Here is a 20,450-nt window from a genome sequence, read left to right on the forward strand (position 1 = left end):
GATTGACAAATATCTTTCCCTTCTATCCACAAAAATAGAATAAAATAGTACACCCAAGCAGATGATCCACAATCATTTTGGTAGAAAATGCAGGTAGCATACCATTGCTTAAATGATAAAGCATAAATCTGGATAGAAAAGTCCTCATTGGGTACCATAAGGCAGTTACAGTGGCATCTGCACTTAAACATTTCTCTGAATGACTGTGGCCATAGCAACATGTTACTTAGGTGAGTGGGAGAGGAAGAAAGAAAGAAAATCAATTTTGAGCAATATTTAGACAAACATGAGAAAATTTTTGAAGCTGCTCTTTTTTCTTGTGCACTATGGAATAATAAAACTGAGCACAGAAACTAAGGGCAGGGTTGTATGACAATTGTCTCTTATACAAATAAAGTACCCCTTGGGTTGCTAAATTAGCATTGTGGCAAATGTTAATGGTTAAAAAGTACTATAAGCACATTAGAAGAGCTATAGAAGAAGGCATATGTATATCCCATTACAGATGGGAAAGCTACTGCTTTAGATGCACAGCTTGCATTTATGGTATTGTACTGGGATTACTCCAGTTGACTCCAAGTGTCCAAAGAGAGTCTTTCATCCAAGAAACAATTAGGGAGGACCATTCTCCATTTACATATAGCTGAAGAGATGACTCTACATGGCTGCTGAATTGACTATGCCCTCCAACATGGTGTTGGCAAGCAACAAGAGTGATAGCATCAAGGGCCAATCTGACATAAGCAGCAGTGATGACAGTGAACTGGAAATAACTGATCTTGGTGTGCTGAAGAGATTGGACAACCTGATATATGTTTGGAGATAGATCAATGACATACCATAGTGATAAAGATTTGGGGAGATGAGAGTTTCTTGTCCCTTCTTATGAGAGAGACTGAGAGGAGAAGCATTTCTGCTTCATTCTGTTGGTAAGGGTATAAGAAGGTTTTTTATTTCTTTTTTCAAATTTTCATCAAGTACCTGGGTTGAGCCAGAGATGGTGTTGTGTATGGATGGATGGAAGTGAGTAGTTAGACTGGTTGGCTAGGTTTTGGTTGCAGAATGCTTTGCAGAAGCATCCCAGATCTGTCAGATATTTTAAAGGAGCATGCAATTGAGTGTACAATGGGTCCTTTAACCTGGGAAAGGAGGGTGACAGATAGAGCGATGGACGATACGAAGGAAGTAAAGGCAAGCAGTGACATGACAGTGTGATGGGCATGGGGAAATGTCTGGCAAGAGATGGGGGTGGGCCATTCTTGGGGAAAGCAGTCTTCATGCTTGGTACTGAGGCTTCATTCCAGTCACTTGGGGCCCCACCCAGAGGCCTGGTCTTTGGATTTTTGGAAAAAGTTCTTCCAGGCAATAAGGATTAAGTTTCAAGAAATTAATAAATATCTGAGATGATATGGTGATGCTTCTTCAGCGTTAGATATCTTGGCTGTGACTTTCCTGGCTATTGAAATGAACTGCTTTTCTATGAACTGCTTCCACAATCAGTTTGTGGAAATCAAGAGCATGCATCTGGAGTTTCATAATATGAGCTGAAATAGCCATGCCAAAAATAAGAAGCATAGAATGGAGGAAAATGTAACATAAACTAATATGACAACTAACTGTCTAAAGAGAGTAGAGATGCTATTTTAAAGTGTCATTGGGAGATAAACTTGTTCCTTTTGCCAGAGGCATACACTAACCTAGGAATGCACTAACCTATTCACCCTGTCTCTCCTTAGTCTGGAAATAGTTATATTGTCACAGCCCCAACAACTGGAAGTGCTTACATAAAACAGTAGGAATTGTTTGTTAATAAATCAAAATTAGGTATAGTTCTCATCAGTAGCTAGTCAGTTAATAAATCTATTTAACCTATCTCTTGCTCTCAGCCTATGCACACACATTGGTCTGCTTCTGTTAGTACTTGAATACAGCATAACTATTTGAGAACAAAAAAAAAATACAATTTTTGAAAAAGCTTGAAATGTCAACAGGAGACCTTATACTTTATAATTGTGATCACCTACAATAAAAATAATGAAATAAGATGAGGTTTCCCCAATTGTTAACTGAAACAAAACAAAGGCATTTCAAGTTCTGTTAGTTTTCTGAAAGAAACCATTCTGACCCTCCCAAAAAAAGGATGGCTATAACATGCAAAATGGCAAAGGAGAGAGGATCGATAAGCCATCAGTTTCTCAATCAGGAGAAAGGTATCTTTTGCTCACAGCCAATTCTACTGCTAGGCAGTTCATAAAGTGTCATTCTTACTGAATGTATTCACGAAAAGTTGTAGATAAAGAACTGCATTCTTAAACAGTTTAAGCGCAAAAACTTCAGTCCTGTGGCTGCTGCTAGTGTCAGGGGAAGAGTTCTAGCTTTTCTGCTTTGCTAATATTGTAATTTTTTAAATAATGTATGATTTAAGACAAAAAAAAACCAAAATGAAGTACAATCCTACCAAGTCAGACCATCTTATTTTCATAATGCCATATCTCTGACGGTATGATGCACAGCAGAAAAGTGATACAGGAAAGGTCTGAGAGAAATGGGCACTTCTGCTAATCTTCCTAGGCAAACATATCCTATTCCAATGACATTTTAATATTGCTCACCATTACAAAAATGTAAGTAGTTTTATATAACAGAATTGGACCTGGTTAGTAGTTAAGTGGGAGATCACCAGAAGATATGTTCTGCTGTGGTCTAGACTTGGAAGTTGAAAACACATCCCAGAAGGCATTGCCAAAATAGGGTGTTTCTGTATAAATCAGGGGTGTCCAAACTTGGCAACTTTAAGACTTGTGGACTTCAACTCCCAGAATTCCCCAGCCAGCTCACTGGGGAATTCTGGGAGTTGAAGTCCACAAGTCTTAAAGTTGCCAAGTTTGGACACCCCTGGTATAAATCATTGAGGGGCAAACTCAACATGAAGGCAACTTAAAAAAAACCCAAGCATATGATGTTCTTCTTCTTCAGGGTGTGTTGGGCAAAAAGCAGCCTCTCCTGGTCAAATGTACAGTGTGGTTCTCTTTGCTGTGAATGATATGTTTCAGAAGAATCTAGTATGCTGTCCATCAGGAATGGGAAACATGGAGAGAAAGAGCCTTTGGGAGCTTAATGATTGGCAAGGAAGCCCAAAGAAAGTTAGGAGAGAAGTCTGCCGTACATACACAGCCCTTTTCTTCCTAGACCCCTCCCCCTATCCCTCACTAGTCGCTATTTTTTCTTAATTGTGATCGAAGAAATTGTGTAAAATGTATTTCTGGTTTTAAATTACAAAGTTTTTAAATTATAAAACATATCCTACCACAGGAATATGCTTATGCTCTGTGGAAAGCTAGGTAACTGCTACTGAACCACACACTTCAGATGAGGTATATGTCTCTTTATAGATCTCCTTGAAAAATATGTTTTGATTTTTAGCAAAATAACAGAAAATAATTAGAAAATTGAGAGGCATAGAATGACCATTGCTACCCATAGCATGTATAAAATTTCTAATGTGAAGGACTTTTCATCACATCCACAGCAGCTGAGATTATCAAATGTGGAGCTGCAGTTCACATGTGTGTAGAAAGGACAAAATAACATGCACACAGTTCATTTCCAATGAGGCTTAAAACAGGTGCCCAGATACCTTCATCATGGCAATGCAGCCAGCATCTTTTAAAAATCAATATTGGGAAGGGGGGAGAATTTGTTTTGGTTTTTTGTAGTTTTTTTTTAATAGAACATGAAAAAAACTACAGTATTAAGAGGAAAAACAGTGGTTATGCAGAGAAACAAGAAAACTAGATCTAGGAATTAAAATAAACTAAATGTGAAAACGAATGAATAGGGAAAATTAATATACTATTAATTCACATCTTAGCTTAGCATTAAACCTAAACCATATCCAGACTTTTCAAAAATATATGAGTCTTATCCCGAATCCATTCCTTAAAATCCATAAAGTATTTCTATTTGTGTAAAAGTGTCTGCTTTGTCATACTTCATGCTAAAAAGAACCAAAGTTCCTTAAATGACAGATTCCATGTTTTAGAAATATCGTTCAATATTACAAATTAATTGCCACACCAGGATCAACCCCCCCCATGTCTTTTTTTTAACATTGTTTGAGGGGTCCCATAAATATTAAATAATATTTTCTAATGAAATGATCTATTTTAAATGATAAAATACAATCAATTTTACATTTTCTAATGCCTTGATCCTCTGATTCTTCAAAATAGGCAATTCTACTTCTTAATTCTGCATTTCAGTAAAATAATTAATACTGACTCATTTCCTTAGAATGAGGAATGAAAATGAACACAGTATCTGGAAGTCTTTATAATGACTATTAAAATCACCTGATTTAAAATGTTGGGTCATTTTAGAATGTTTGGATTGGATTGGATTATTCCATAATGCCAAATTCACACTCGTCTATCTTTCGACGCTGGAAAAGAAGATCCCTGTTTTAATGTATCTGGACTGTAAAACTTGCCAAGATTCCAGAGGCAGTACACACTCACTCACCAATTAGGCTAAAAGAAGGGAATATTCATAAAACACCTCATTCTAAAAGAATAAAACATATTGATGTTAATATGACTGAGTTGAAAATCTGATACGTTAAAAGTATTTTATGATGATCTCAGTTTGGTGAGTCAATGGAGTTTAACTTGATATAAACATTTCCTCATCTACCGTTAGTTTATCTACCTGTGAAAAGTAGTAACTTTGGAATCCATCTTAAAATATATATTAATGTCAATGTAATATTCTTTTGATAACATTAATCTTGACCAAAGACTTAATTAGAGTTTTAATCATCAGTCAATATTTACTGAAATTGCACCCATGGATTTATATAGAGTTAATTCAATATGTTGTGATATATATTGAGAAAAATACAAATCCAAACATTTTAGAAAACCAATATAAATTGTACATCCAATCTCTTGCAATAATCTATAGCTGTAGTGGATCCTAATGCTAGTAAATCAAGTTTGTTTACAACTAGTAGTATAACCAGAATGTAAACACATTACTGTTTATAAAGCAATGGGGTAATGACATTGTACAATTATCAATGATAGTCATAATATCTGCACATAAGAACAATTTATGTTCAATATTGAATGCAACCATACTGTTACTATTTTGAGATTGTCTAATAGAAATAGCCAGTGATTTAAGAACTAAATTGAAAATTAAAAGAGACAGGAAGCATCCTTGTTGAGTGCAATGATATAACTTGACATGTTGAGAAACAAATCCATTTGTAATAACTCTAGCTATGGGGCAAATATATTAGTTTTCCAAAAAAATAATAATTTGCTATTCAGTTACAAAAGCCCCTGATTGATATAACTCGGTATAAAAAATAAAAATCCTGATAATTGACAAATTCAGTGTGGATAATAGTTCTCTAATATTGATCTGGAATTTCAGTTATAAATTTTCTTGTTTCAAACAATAATACATTTTTTGTATCTTTCTGTCAGATTCTCAGTATTTCCAGTCAATATATTTCAGAGTGAATTGAAATTGTTCTTTGCCTCCAATTTAAGCTTTGCTGCTACAAATATTTGATATGATTTGTCTGTGAGATTTCTAACATAACAAAAATTAAACCTTAATCATCTTTTTATTTATTTATAGGAAAGTAATCATAGAGTCTTAAATGTATCCCAGATAATTTATTTATTCGTAGAGCCTTGTTTTTTTAAAAAAAGAACAAACTCCCTTCTTAATATGTTCTAGCAAGAGAGAATGTCTTAGAAGAAAAATATTCAAATATATCTAGAATTGACCAATCTATACTTGTTAAATTTCACAGTTATCTTTAAAAATGAAGATGTGTAGTTATTAATGGATGTAACCACTGTGCTCTCAGCTTTGCTTTCTCCCTCATAGTGACTAGTTGAATATATACCAGTGTCCTGACATTCTGCATTCCCAGCTATCCTCCTTATCTTAATATTCGTTTGCAGTAGTTTAGGAAGGTGAGAGATGTAAGAAATTGGTTTAGCATACACCCAAATTATATTTTATTACCGGTAATTTGCACTTTCTCAATCTGAATAGAAATGCAGATATGCTTCAAGAGCTTTATTTTTCCCAACTTTGCAGTTCATTCCTCTAATTTAAAAATGCATTTGAAATTCATCTAAAGAAGAGAACTCACCCACTCACATCCGTAGCTAGTATGTGATGTCAGATTAAATTACCTGATTTCCAACTTAATATTTTGAGAAAGACTCAGAAAGACAACCATAGAGCCTTAGAATCATAGAGTTGGAAGGGACATAAGAGATCATCAATAAAAGTCAGCTGCACATCTTTACTGCACATGTAACACTTAGGGATTCTACCAGAGCTTCTCTCTTGCATTGCTCTGCATTTTAAAATAGCACATGGGAAAGCCAGGAGTCTTTGGATATTGCTCTGCATGTTAAGCCTCATTTTGTTGGCAATGTCGCATTCTATAACTTTCAAAGGAAATACGAAATCAGCAAAGACAGCAGAAGGGACCCTGAAGGTAGTGAATTAACATTGAGAATTGTGTGTCCTTGTTTCAAAGAATGATCCTTGAGGTATATATGAATTTTCATAAAGTTTCTGCAAAACTACACACATACATACAACTCAAAATAGTGTAGCAAGAAGGAAGCAGGAGAAAAGTATGATCATTTTTTATATTTTTGAACTTTTCTTTTTGTTTAAAACCAAGGTCCAGTAATTGTGTAGGTTTTATTTTAATTATTTTTCTATATTATAATACTTACAATATGCACAAGAGCATTTATATTTTTATATCTGGCTATTTAAATTTAAATTTATCATGCATCCTGATGGGTTGCTTTTTTGCCATTTATAAAACTGATAAAATCATGCCATTCCTAGTAGACTAATGATTTCCCACCTGTAATTTTTATAAGAATCTTTAATAAAGACCAATTTTCTATTTCTTGTGTAAAAAGCCCATGCTTGTCTAGAAGATAACCACTTATGCCAAATTGTCCTTTCTATGTATAGTGGCATCTTTTATATCTAAATAAGATATATACAATGTATATACTGTACATATCAGAATCTTTGATGAGTTGATTGTATAGTGTAGGTTTGTTGTTATTGTTGCTATTTAATGGAGGAGGAGGATAGCTTGCCATTTTTTAAACCAACTGCAATATTCCATTTTAGGCATTTGGGTAAATAGAGACTGATAAATACTCACAGACCTTTTGATAAATGTGGCACAAAGCCCATAGGAAATTTCATTTCATGGCATGGTACTCATTAGCCATCTTTCTAGAAATGTATTTAGTAATTCAGTGTTTGATTTTTTGCCAAGCACAGAAGAAACTGTGACACTTTCAAAATCAGTATGCATTCCTGAAACACATGGAGTAAGAATATTGTGACCTTGATTGTATTTACCTATGAGGCTGGGGAAAGACAGGTCTAAGAGCTACTTTCAGAAAGGTTTTCATCCTGTAATCTCTCTCATTTAGGCATTGCTGCTTTCTCTTGGAAGTGAGGGCAACGCCAAACAAATATTCTCTTACTGCCTCGCTGTGCAATTTTAATTCATAAATGGAAAATTCTGATGTTTTTGTTTTTTGCAACACTAGTCACTGTCATGTGCGCAGAATAGATTCAGACAAGGACATGCTTTTTCTCCTGGCATTATAAGGTAGAAATTTTATTCAGCAGGCGTAAATCTAAAAAAGTCACTTTAACTAACAGCATACTGCAATGAAGACAAGGGAATACCCTTAAAACTTTGTTGAAAATCTACCCCAAATTGTGAAGAAAAGATACAAATCTTAGGCAATTATAAAATATGTTTTAAAACATATATAGTTAAACATATACTTAAAGATTTAGGTACTTTTCAATAAACCTTTGTGGCATTTAATTATTTTTTAATAATTGGCAGCTTCAGAAATCCTGCTTGTGTTGGGGAAGAGAAACTCAGAAAAGTTTCAGAATCTCAGGAAAAATACAGCTGTGATTTTAAGGCATGGACAGTTAAATGGGGTAATAAATCCAAAGTTCATAATTAGAAATACTAACAGAATTGGAAGAGGGGTGTTTTGTGAATGTTAGGCAAGAATTGTTCATAAAGCAAAAACTTTAAAAAATGGAGGGGGAAGGGGGAGACACCATGCATGCAATTCCAAAAGCTCAGCTGTGCAATGAGTTGGTGAGATATTTTTTCCAAAATAATGATTGAATAGGCAACCATTCTTCATGTCATTTGCCAACCAAGAATAAGGATATGGTCCTCTAGGAACTTGGATTACCATCTGGGCAGAAATACACCATGTCTTCTCTTCTAAAATAGAGAATTATTCACAAGGTAAAGTATATGACAGTTGAGATCCTTAATTTCATTCAATCATATCCAAAAGGGGGTTTCCCCCCATAAAAGTTAAAAGCAGTTCCATCTGTACATTTAATAAGTATTCCGTACAGACCTTTATTCAGCTCTCAAAATGCCCCACCTATTGTCCATCTTCATGATGGACCTGAGCTTTCTTCTCTCTGCATCTTTCCTATGTATCTTTCTCCTCCTCCTTATTTTCCAAATGATGAAAAGCTGCCCACTGTTACTCTATAGGTTAACTGTTCTGTAATTCATGAGGAAAGTCTGTTTTCCATATGAGAGATTTCTTCTCTCCCCTTCTTCTCTTCAGAAATGCCATTTTCTCTTTTCCCAAGACTTTGTGTCTTCTACTTCACAGGGCTTCCCATGACCTGTTTTTGACATGCATTTTCTAAAGCTGACTTACCTTCGTTCTCCTTTTTACCACTTGGCTCAGAAAAGAACTTGAATGCAGATTTAGCACTATGTTACTACAGTCACAATTAATTAAAACCTTTTGAATAAGGGTTTGTTATTGTATCACAAAGGAGATGCCATATTCAGGGTTTTTGTTTGCATATTTCTTGCCATTATTCCTCAGAAGGGATTTTAAATATATGCATATACTGTATGTATGGCCAGATAAATGGATGGATGGATTTTCAGAGCACCAAACACATGTATGGAAAAATAAATTATAATTACTAGGAAGGAAACACTAGCAATGTGTTACTGTTTTGTTTGCATAGTAGGGATTATGGCATTTTTTGTAAATTCACAGTTCAAACTGTTGAGATTAGTAATATCTATGCATTTAAGAGTATTAAACACTTTTTTCAGTTTGGAGATTGGTTGATAGTCTCTACAGGATCTAGATTCTCAAAAAAATGTAGATAATGGACATTATTGTAGGTGTCAATGTAAGTCTAAAGCAGCGATGGCTAACCTTTTTTGGCTCGCGTGCCTTAAGTGGGGGGAGCGCAGGGGGAGAGTGTGCAGGCATGCCACACCCATAATGCAATGCGCGACACCCCCCCAGTGCGCATGCATGCACTACAGGCACTCCCCCCATTTTTTGCATGCTTTTTTTGCCCTCCCCAGCCTCCAGAGCAGTCAAAACGAACCTCCGAGCAAACCGGAAGTCCGTTACCGAACTTCCGGTTTGCCCGTATGGCTGGTTTTTTGTGCTCCGGAGGCTTCAGGAAAGCTCATGAAGCCTCCGGAGGGCCTCCAGGGGGGCGGGGGAGGCTCTTTTTGCCCTCCCCAGGCTCCTATAAAGGCTCTGGAGCCTGGGGAAGGTGAAAAATGGCTTTAAAAAAGGGTGAACTCGCCTCGCGTGCCCTGACAAATGGTTCCGCGTGCCACCTGTGGCACGCGTGCCATAGGTTCGCCATCACTGGTCTAAAGTATTAAGGACAACTCAGAATATTCTTGTATATAATATTTGGGAAATGGATGGACGAGCTGCAAAATCACCGAGGAAAATCATGAAGCTTGGAAAGCTATTTCCAGATAAATACTTTTTCTCAATCACTATTCTCAGAAGTGCTGATTTGTCACTTCAAGGATAGCTGTTTTATATACTTCCAAATGATTTGCCTATTTGTTTGCCTATCTTTATTATTTTTATAAATAATTCAAGGTAGCAAATATAATCAATATTGATATCCTTTCCTACTGAAGCCAGATCTAAACCAAATGTTTAATGCATAGAATTCTCAAGGTTTTTAAAATAAAAAATCTGAAAGAATATCATTGCATAAAGTTTGGAACTAGAATCATTTTTCTTGGGCATTCCAGTAAACTTTCGTTTGATCCTTCTGAAAGAAAAGGTGCCAGAATTTGCTAGTGTCAGGATTTGATCAAACGAAACAGCTTAAATGCAAGAGTGATCAGTAAAAAAACGGTTATAACTCAGAATCCTATGGATCCATTATATACTGCAGATGTAATAATTGTTATCTGCCCATTTATGCCATGGTCTTCTGAACTATGACTACATTTTTGCGTTTTATTTTAGATAATACATATTAGAAATTGTGTTATTCTGTCTTTGTCATCTGGAAATATAGGTGTATATTATATAATGCCTACTTTAAAATGGTAATTGTTTTTGCTTCAGGCTATTCTTCAGAAGGGAAGATTCTTCCAATATCCTCTTCCCATTCTAGGCAAAAATCTGGTTCATACAGTATTCTATTTATTGCCTAGTTGTTGCATCCATTTATTCTGCAGTTTTTCTATCATCATATCTTAACACTTTGCCTTTGTTTGATAATCTCTTCAAAATAATTCACCTGCTAGTTTGATCTTGGGTTGATCCATTCATTCATTGAGTTAGTGAGTAAGTCAGTTTGAACATTGCCTGACTCCCAGTGACTGAGAAGTTCATAAAACTTTTAAAATCTTCAAGTGGCTTCCTGCCTATCTGGAGTGCTTGGCTGTCCCAGGAAACTTAGAGCATATAAATCTGCTGTATTCTAGAGTCACAGAGGTCCACCTACTTCAGCATTGTGAAGACAGTCAATGCCAATGCTTCATTGGTGGAAGAGTTGAACACCTTTTTTTGCCCGCTACGAGGTCAAGAGACCTGACCGTGTAGCCCCAGACTACCGGCCCTCCAATTCCCAGCCACTCATTCTGCATGAACACCAAGTGAGAGTTGTACTGAAGGCTATGAATTCCAATAAAGCTGCAGGTCCGGATGGGGTGCTGGGGAAAGTGGTAAAAACCTGTGCTGACCAACTATCAGAGGTCCTAACAAGGATTTTTAACATCTCCCTGCAAACGTCCAGTGTTCCATCATGTCTGAAAGCAGCCACTATCATTCCAGTCCCAAAGAAAACAGCAATAAACAGCCTGAATGACTACAGAGCCATTGCACTGATGTCTGTAGTAATGAAATGCTTCAAGACACTGGTTCTTCAACACTTCAGGTCATGCCTTCCATCAAACTTCAACCAACATCAGTTCGCCTACAGAGGAAATATAGGTCAACAGGCATTGCTACTGCCCTACATTCTGTATCTAGAGAAACCTGGGAACTATGTCAGAATGCTTTTCATAGACTACAGCTCGGCCTTCAACACCATTTTTCAGGGCATCCTCATTGAAAAGTTGACTGATTTGAATTCCCCCACTCTCACCTGTGATTGGATTAAAGACTTTCTGATGGACCGTCCACAAAGACTGAGAGCTGAGTCTTTCATATCCTCCTCCCTGAAGCTCAGCACTGGCTCTCCTCAGGGCTGTGTGCTTAGTTCCTACCTGTTCTTGTTGTACACACATGACTGCATATCTTTTGATACATCTAATAGGATAATAAAGTTTGTAGATGGTACCACCATACTGGGTCTTATTACAGGAGGAGATGAATCAGCATACAGGGAAGAAGTCCAGACGTTATCTACATGGTGCTCAGAAAACAAGTTGCATCTAAATACCAGTGAGACAAAGGAGACGGTGCTGGACCTCCGGAAGCAGAGAGAGGAACCTGCCCCACTCTACATCAAGGGGGGCTGTGTGGAGAGGGTCTCCTCTTTCAAATTCCTGAGAGTGCACCTTAGCCAAGATTTCGCCTGGAAAAATAACATGTCTCGGGTGGTCAGGAAGGCTCAATAGAGACTCCATTTTGTTAGTGTCTTGCGGAAAAATAAGGTGGAACAACGGCGGATTACTTCCTCTTACCAGTTTACGATAGAAAGTGTCCTCACATGTTACAGCATGGTATGCTGGCTTGACAGCCACAGACAGAAAGGCATTATAGAGGGTGATGAGCACAGCACAAAAAATCATGGGCCGCCCCCTTACTCTACTGGATGAAATTGCCCCCCCCCCCCGAGCACTCTACAAGCCTCCTAAAGGCTATTTATGCACTTTGGGGGGGGGATGGGCCCGTTTTCACAAAAAATGGGCAGTTTTGGGGAGGTCTGCAGAGTGCAAAAACTTTTTTTAAAATTTGCCTCTTCAAAACCTTGGTGCATCTTATACTCCGGTGCGACTTATACTCCGGAAAATATGGTAATACAGTACATCCATGTATGTAGATAGTGTATCTTATTAGATTAATGATTCATATTTTTCAATCCCTTTCAGTCTGCCTGTTTCTCAGAAAAATAAAGGTTCTAGAGTAAATGTCCTCACCACTCAAAAAAGAAGTTAAGATTGGCTGCTCCTTGTATATGATATTATATGCAACTCAGAATGAAAATCTACCCTAAATAACCTGAAATTATAGAATATAATTTGATTCTACTTGCCCGATCTCAGGCACCTATTTGGGGCTCAGCCATTTTTTGTCTTGTCCCATTATAATATCTGCAAGCTTTTCCCCCCCATCACTATACCTAAGAAATTACTCTAATACATACTTGCCAGGGTAAGCAGGTGCTTCTCTAAATTTCTCTTCCTAAGAAATGGCTAGAGTAAATTGATAAATTTGGAATGACAGAAACTGTTTTGCAAAGGCTTTTCACCCAGAACTTGTCTTCACATGATTATTTGCATGAGGAACTAAATCATATCCCATTTACGGCTGGAAACACCTTCCATGACACTTATTCTTTTTTTATCTAGAGATTCAGGCATATAAAATGAATGCTAATTTTTATTTTCTATAGTTCATTTTCCAAATAGAAAATTCACTTATTCACAAGTTCATACATCCTATTTATCTTCCCAATTCATAGTCTATGTGGCAAGGCTACGCTTGAATAATACTATAATATTATATATATATATATATATATATATATATATATATATATATATATATATATATATATGTGTGTGTGTGTGTGTGTGTGTGTGTGTGTGTGTGTGTGTGTGTGTGTGTGTGTATAATATTGCATACATAATATTGTATCTATAATATATGTATCATCATCATCATCATCGTTAGTTTGTTCTTGAGACTGCAAGAACTTTGCTAAGTGGCGTGATCATAAAATGTAACCACATTGTTCCACAATGGAAATCCCTGCAATCCCAATTGATTCATTGACTGAATTCTACGGTCATTATGTGAGGCAACTCCTGCTGGCTTCCCACAACCAAAGTTAGTGTGGAAGTGGGCAGGAAGTTACAAATCCCAAGTCCACAGGCTGTTGGTGGGGATTACGGAGGTTATAGAAGGGTATGAGGGGTGCTGAAGAGACATTGTGTGGATTGGGGAGGTTATGCAGGGCTATGTAAGAAGCTCCTCATACATTAGGAAGGGTGTGCAAGAGGAGGCACTGTGGGTTGGGAGGATGTGGAAAGGTGCCATGCAAATGAGGGAGGGTGCATTAGAATGCATGGGAACTGTTGTGCAGATCAGGGAGGGTGTGCGGGGAGATGTGAGAGACATGAGTCATTGAGAGTGCATGAGTAGCTCTGTGCAGATTGGGGAGAGGGCATGAGAGGTGCCACATGGGTGAGGAAAGGATACACAGGGGTATGAGGTAGATGTGAGGGAATATGCAGGTGATCAGCACAGTGCAAGTACAGAGGGGCTGAGGTGGGTGCATGGGTGGGGCAGATTTACTGCAATGGTTGGTTAATCTGCAATCGTGCAAAGCCAAACCTTATAGTGTAGTTTTGCACCCTGATTTTCAGGATCATGAAAACCAAAGAATATGCTTAATAGTAAGATAACCTCCAATTCCTTTTAGGTTAGGATTTTAAGCAAGAAGATTGATTTTAGCGATGTACACGCCAGATGTGGTTCAAGAGATAACATCAATCATTCAGCAGGGGGAGGAAATGTAAGTAGAGGTAGTATCTTACATTGTTCTCCAGGCGACTGTGAGGAACCACGCTATATGAACTAGCCCTTTAATCCTCTACCAAGATTGCTTCTCTTCTTACTAATGCTTCACACATTAACTTGGTCTAATAATGCATCAGCTTTGTGTGCTGAGTGGTATATCCCTTCTTCCCCCAAAAACCCAAATTTTCAGTCAGAAGGGTAAGCCAGGTTTTCTTCACAAAGCATCCTGTTCTACAAGCACTGATCCAGTGGCGTAGCGTGGGGGGTGCAGGGGGTGCCGGCCGCACCGGGCGCAACATCTGGGGGGGCGCCCTGACTCACCCCGCGCCGCCCTTTGCCGGACTGTGGCCGCCTCTTTCCGCGCCCGGCTTGGCCCGCGAACTAAGCTCCCCAGCCCCGGCCCGGCCAGGCCCCTCCTGCGCACCGCCTACCTCCCAGCGGAGCCGCCAAGACCCGCCACGCCGCCCCCGCAGGAGCCGAAGGAGAGCGGCGCTGCGCTCCGTCTGCCCGCGGCTGCAACGCCACCGCGTCCTCCTGCTCCGCCTGGAGCGCCCCGGGGAGCCGGCGCCTTCCCGAAGCCCCCGGTGCGCCTCCCACCCCCGCGGCACCTGCTTCCCTTCAGTCGAGCCTTTTCCCGCTGCCCTGTCGAGCTCCTCCTCGGGAGGAAGGCAGGAGGCCAGCATGGAGAGCCTCACTTGACTGATGCGGAGCAAGGGGCAGCTGCAGTCGGGCCGCCCTCAGGTTAGGGGGCGCAAATTACTTGCCCCGGGTGCTGACAACCCACGCTACGCCACTGCACTGATGTAATGACTAATTGCTTTGATTCTTCTGAATTCCATCATTAATCAAAGCTTGAAAGCAAAATGAAAAAGAGTCTTACAAGTCCTGAGTTCTGAAGAAATAATGTCAACAGAAAATTACCATTGATTAAAATGTGAGGTGTATTGTCACTGATTCAAAGGTAAGAGAAATGGATTGATCACTCATTGGTCCTAATCTTACCAGACGGCATTCATAGCCACTGAACAATGCATGTTAACTAGTTGTAAGATGCTTTCACTTCACAGTGGGAGATACATGAATCTAGGGCTATTTTAGGAGTCATTTGTTCAATTGAGTGGTTTGACCCTTTCAGCAAACTTACTCCAAGCAATCTAGTGAACTCCTCTTAAATATTTTGAGATATTTCACATGTCAAAATTATAAGACAATATTTCCACTAATGTTTCTCAGGAGCTAAGGAATTTTATGAAATAGTCTAGGAAGAAAAAAATGTCCTGAGCAGAAAGTCAGGCAGTGAAAATAAAACATCATGATTGCCTAAGGAAAATGGAAGCTTTAAAAGACATACTTCTACACACAGCACTGAGGCAAATCTTATCTTCATCTTTAAAAATAATCTCACTTTCCTGATTAATAACCTTACACATCAATGAAAGAGATTTCAAATGACTCCACTAATTTACTCTTCCAATGGGATGTTTGCTGTATTAACCTGGATATCATTCCTTTTTTTGTACCATTATTTCTTTCTAATATTCTGTGTTTTTCATACTAGACACTTACCTTTTCTATTTTTCTTTCTTCTTCCTACAGATATAAAATGCATCTTTTTCTGTGTCTATAGCTCTCTATAAACGTACAGATATATTTTGTATATTTTAAACAGGTGCAAATTGTAACCAAGAAGATAGACTTGAGTCATGTGACTTCTAAATGTGGTTCCCTGAAGAATATCCGTCATAGGCCAGGTAATGCTAAGATTTTCCAGAGGGGAAATGGAATTCTGTAAACTCCAGAAATTCTGTAAATTTCTACAGTTTCATTTCTAGGCAATCAGGTTCCAAAACCATGTCTGGATTATTGGGGAAAACGGCATCCTCCATTTCCCTAATATCTGGTCTGTTGCCATTGCTACATGGCAGGGTAGGCGGAAGGGGGTCTCTAGCAAAGCCTATCCATCAGCCCAGCTCATATAAATGAGATGGGAAGAAGATGAGCAACACAAGAGCACTCATAAAAAAAGCCTCGAGGGAGTAGATTGGTCATAACTACTTCTCAGTGCATTCTTTGAGGAATTTGTGATTTTACAGTGGTTTCTCAACTATGTCCTGTATTACATCATTGAAGTACATGGAACTAAATTAAAGAAAGGTTGATTACACCAGTCTGGTAATTGGTGAAATGTGTGCTGAAAAAATCATATAAGCAATATATCTGGTAGGTATAATTCACAAAGGTTTTTTAAAGAAAATTTCCCTTTTCCAGTAAAACCAAATAATTGCAGATAAATCATTGGAGTCAAATTTACCAAGCCTTTTAAAATAGATAAACCAACATGAAGTAATTGGTTGTACACATTTTCTAACATTAAAAACATACATATTGCCTATATTTAGCATTGCAGTGACTTAAGTTGTAAAGTATCCATCCATCTATCTATCATCTAATTTATATCATGGGGCACTTGTAAGTAGTCATAGTGGCTTAATTAAAGTTAAATAGTTAATAGTTAAAATATAATATAGTTATAGTTAATACAGTTATATATAGTTAAAATAAAATAAAAATAAGCCCAAGATGCAGTGCTGCTTCATTTATGATGGCTGAAGTTAAATGAAGGTCACATAGTCTTTACCACACCATTGGTATAATATGTAGTTAAGGTTTTTCTTATTAACCACAATGAAGCCCATGAATTGGGTTTAGACTGCAGAAAGCCAAACCACAAACTGATTTAGTGTGTTATACAAATCTCTGAAAATTCACCAATTCCTGTATATCTCAGATTCGATTTGTATGGCAGATATATCTCATGTTAGCTAATAATAGTCATATTTTCTAGTCATGAGGCCCACTGCTATAAATTTTTTGTCTACAATTATGTGGATTGTGTGTATATGTTTATTTTTCATTTGTCGTGTTCTCATCATATACTAAATGTTTTTTTTTCAGTTTGAAGTGCATAATAATAAGTTACACAGTAGGTTTAAACGCTATTTAAATTCTAAATCCAGAAGAACTGTGCTCTTTTAAAGTATTTTCCCTTCCCCCATAACTTATAGGAGGGGGTCGAGTGAAAATCGAAAGTGTGAGACTCGATTTTAAAGAAAAGGCCCAAGCCAAGGTTGGCTCCCTTGACAATGCTCACCATGTGCCTGGAGGAGGTAATATCAAGGTAAGACATCAAGGGTTATACATTTGACAGCTTGTCAATGTTAATTTAATGGATTATCTATTCTTTTGTTTAATATTTTGGAGTTGTTGAATATTCTGGAGTTCTTCATAGTCCTATAGGTAAAAATGGCAGTGATTTACATAGAGATAGAGGTTCCTAGGTGTCCCCCGTTAGGCTTGAGTTAATTGCTTAGCTCTTCCTTCAGAGGAGACTCGCAAAAGCAGGGAGATTCCCAAGGGTGAAAAGTCCCATATTATGCCATATCCAAGTTCCAGAGATTTCCTGCCTCCTCTCTGAAGTCAAAGCTTTACACTGTGACCACTGGTTTATGTACAAAATTTTTCAGATTTTATCTTCACTGCATGTTTGATTTTGTTTCAGCCAACTGTCCCATTTGGCACATTCAACAAAAGAAACTCCCGGCTCTTTAACCAAGAGTAGCTTTATTGAAAAATCCATCTAGGCACAGCAGAAGCAAAGTCAGTTCTGGGATTTTTCCTGGGAAAACATACATAGCTAACTCCCCTTTTCCCTTCTGGGTAATTGGTTCATAGTTCACCAGTTGAATTCAATTCTTTTGCTTTGGGACAAGCTGTCTGCTTCGGTCAAAACATTCTTCATTACTTGGCCTTGTTGGATAACATCTCTCCAGCAACAGACAGTTCACTTGCATTCCACAGCCTCCCTCCACCCTTAGGAATCTACACCCTCCGCCCACCCCCACCCCCCATCACTGTTTGGCAAAGCTGCGAGCAACAGCAGGTGCAGGCAACTATGGAGTTGAGTCAGGTTTGAGAGTCTCCTTTTTGTTATGGAATACATTACAATTCTTTTTTGAATATTCCTATTTTTTAAAAGAAAAAAAATCATGTTAAATGCAAAAATTTAACAAACATTGATTTACTTCTCCATCTTTTAAATCTCCCCCGGGGGGGACACATTTTTACATATTTATTTTTTATGTTCCTATGAAACTCATTGATTTTTGGATCCCTACAAAGCTTAACTATGTGGTTTTCATTAACTACATTGTACAAGCTGGAGTATTTGTTTTATGATTTAAACAAAAAAGTTAAAATATTATTTAAATCAATGTTTCAATCTTAAAAAGCATATACAGAATGTCCAAAGAGTACAAATTATCTTTAAAAAATTATTTTAGCCCAGGGAATCTGTCATGAATTAATCTATCGTTTAATTAATTTGGAAAGTCCTGATCAACAAAACAAAATTTATATTCCAACATTTCCCACATGATTCTTGCACATATCTTCATTTTCATTTAAGTTCTGCAGTAGGAGATTTCTGGTGATGAAATTAGGACATCTTCACAAAGAAACTGGGCAAAGGACACAACTGTAATATCCTTCTGAAGTTTGACCAGGGAAGATTGCCACTCAAGAAAATATTGAGATAATTTTTCCAAGGAAATTAAAATGAAATTGGTCTCAGGGGAGCTTCATACCTCTGCAGTTCCTGCATTTTATTTTTGCACCTTCCTTCCTTGCACAGATCGACAGCCAGAAACTCAATTTCCGAGAACACGCAAAGGCCCGCGTGGACCATGGCGCTGAAATCATCACCCAATCTCCTGGCCGATCAAGTGTGGCTTCCCCTCGGAGGCTCAGCAACGTCTCCTCCTCCGGCAGTATCAACCTGCTTGAATCTCCTCAACTTGCAACCCTGGCTGAAGATGTCACTGCAGCCCTCGCTAAACAGGGCTTGTGAATTTGCTTTGTTAGCAATGTTTGAAGTTACAATATTTAGGCATGATTTCTTGCCAGGAATGGGCTCTGAGCAGGTGTTAACATTCATTCTTTACTATGTCTAAAATTAAGTCACATCCCAAGACTGTAGTAATCATAAAATAAAAACTGGGGGAAAGATCCATATAGATGCAGAAACTGGCCTAATTTCCAATTACAGCAGGAAGATCTTGGCTTTTCTATGGGTACAATTGCAGTATATTACATTGGACAATTATTGTTGCTCTGCTCTGTCTTGCATGGAGTATGTACTTTGATAACAATGCATTTTGACCTTCCATGTGCCTGAAGGCCATCCACCACTTTTTGAAGAGCTTTGTTCAATCCCTTGAGTTGCTCATTTGACCGTTTTGTTGATGGATGGAATTAAGAAGCATCTCCACTTGTAATTTATCAACAGGTTAATTTAAACAGGAGTCTGAGGACCATGCAGAAGGGCAAATATAGTGATGCCAACACTTCAGAAAGGGTGGGGTTATTTTACATACAGGGGTAGAAGAAAGAGGCAATTAAGTTATTAACGTTGTGGAAGTTGGATGATTATGTCAGTGTATAGCTGATTACAATAAATTATTTAACTAATAATTAAGTAAGTAGTGGGGGGAAATCATATGAGCTGTACCGGGGAAGCAACATTTTCTTTCTTTTTTAAAACAGTTACTGAAATTAAGCTATGGAGTTATGTCAGATTAGAATATTAGTTAAGCATCTAGGTTTGTGTCTTCACTACTGGTTTCATGTCCTCTCTCATCTGTTCGATACAGTATTTTACTATATATATATATATATATATATATATATATATATATATATATATATATATATATATATATATATATATATATATATATATATATATATATATATATATATATATATATATATATATATATATATATATATATATATATATATATTCATTCATTCGTTCATTCATTCATTCAATCTGTGTAGCCATTTGTGATACCCCCCTCATACTTGAATATTCTAATTCTTTATTCACAGTATCTGTGTCTCTTGCACCCTTTGGTGTTGCAATTTTAGGTCTGTAAAAGTAGATGTTAGCAGGGATTTTATTTCCCTATTCAACCTTTTACAAATACAAAAAAAGAGATTGTTTAGCATGAAATTGCTTTCTGTAACATCTCAAAATGTGACCCTGTTTTAGTGCCAGATGCAAGTCTCTTCTGTGATGCTGTAAAAAGTCGTCTTACTTTCTACCTATCCTTGGTTTCTTTGCCATTACTGACTTTATGTATTACTTATCTTTCCTTCTTTCTTCCTGCCTTCCTGCCCTCCCCCTCTCTATTCAAAACTATAGTTTTGAATTCAATATTTTAAAAATACCATTTAGAGTAATGATTTTGTTCTATCTTAAAAAACACTGAAGTACAAGTG

General features: G+C 37.5%; 1 protein-coding gene across 15 annotated transcripts in view; it reads left to right on the top strand.

Annotated features, from left to right (window-relative positions):
• The window catches only part of MAP2 (microtubule associated protein 2), a 245,981-nt gene extending 226,141 nt beyond the window's left edge, over positions 1–19,840 (top strand). For 12 of the 15 annotated variants that reach the window (XM_081937821.1, XM_081937827.1, XM_081937822.1 and 9 more), the window contains 4 exons: positions 14,011–14,103; positions 15,778–15,859; positions 17,174–17,286; positions 18,799–19,840. In XM_081937821.1, the coding sequence (XP_081793947.1) occupies positions 14,011–14,103; positions 15,778–15,859; positions 17,174–17,286; positions 18,799–19,014 (504 nt within the window). In that variant the 3' untranslated portion in view covers positions 19,015–19,840. The remainder of the gene's footprint in view (positions 1–14,010; positions 14,104–15,777; positions 15,860–17,173; positions 17,287–18,798) is intronic. The other 3 variants (XM_081937820.1, XM_081937829.1, XM_081937817.1) reach the window with 1 other exon arrangement.
• The last annotated feature ends 610 nt before the right edge of the window (positions 19,841–20,450 follow it).

This window comes from Natrix helvetica (assembly GCF_964273705.1).
Source record: "Natrix helvetica genome assembly, chromosome: 1".
Lineage (NCBI taxonomy): Eukaryota > Metazoa > Chordata > Lepidosauria > Squamata > Natricidae > Natrix > Natrix helvetica.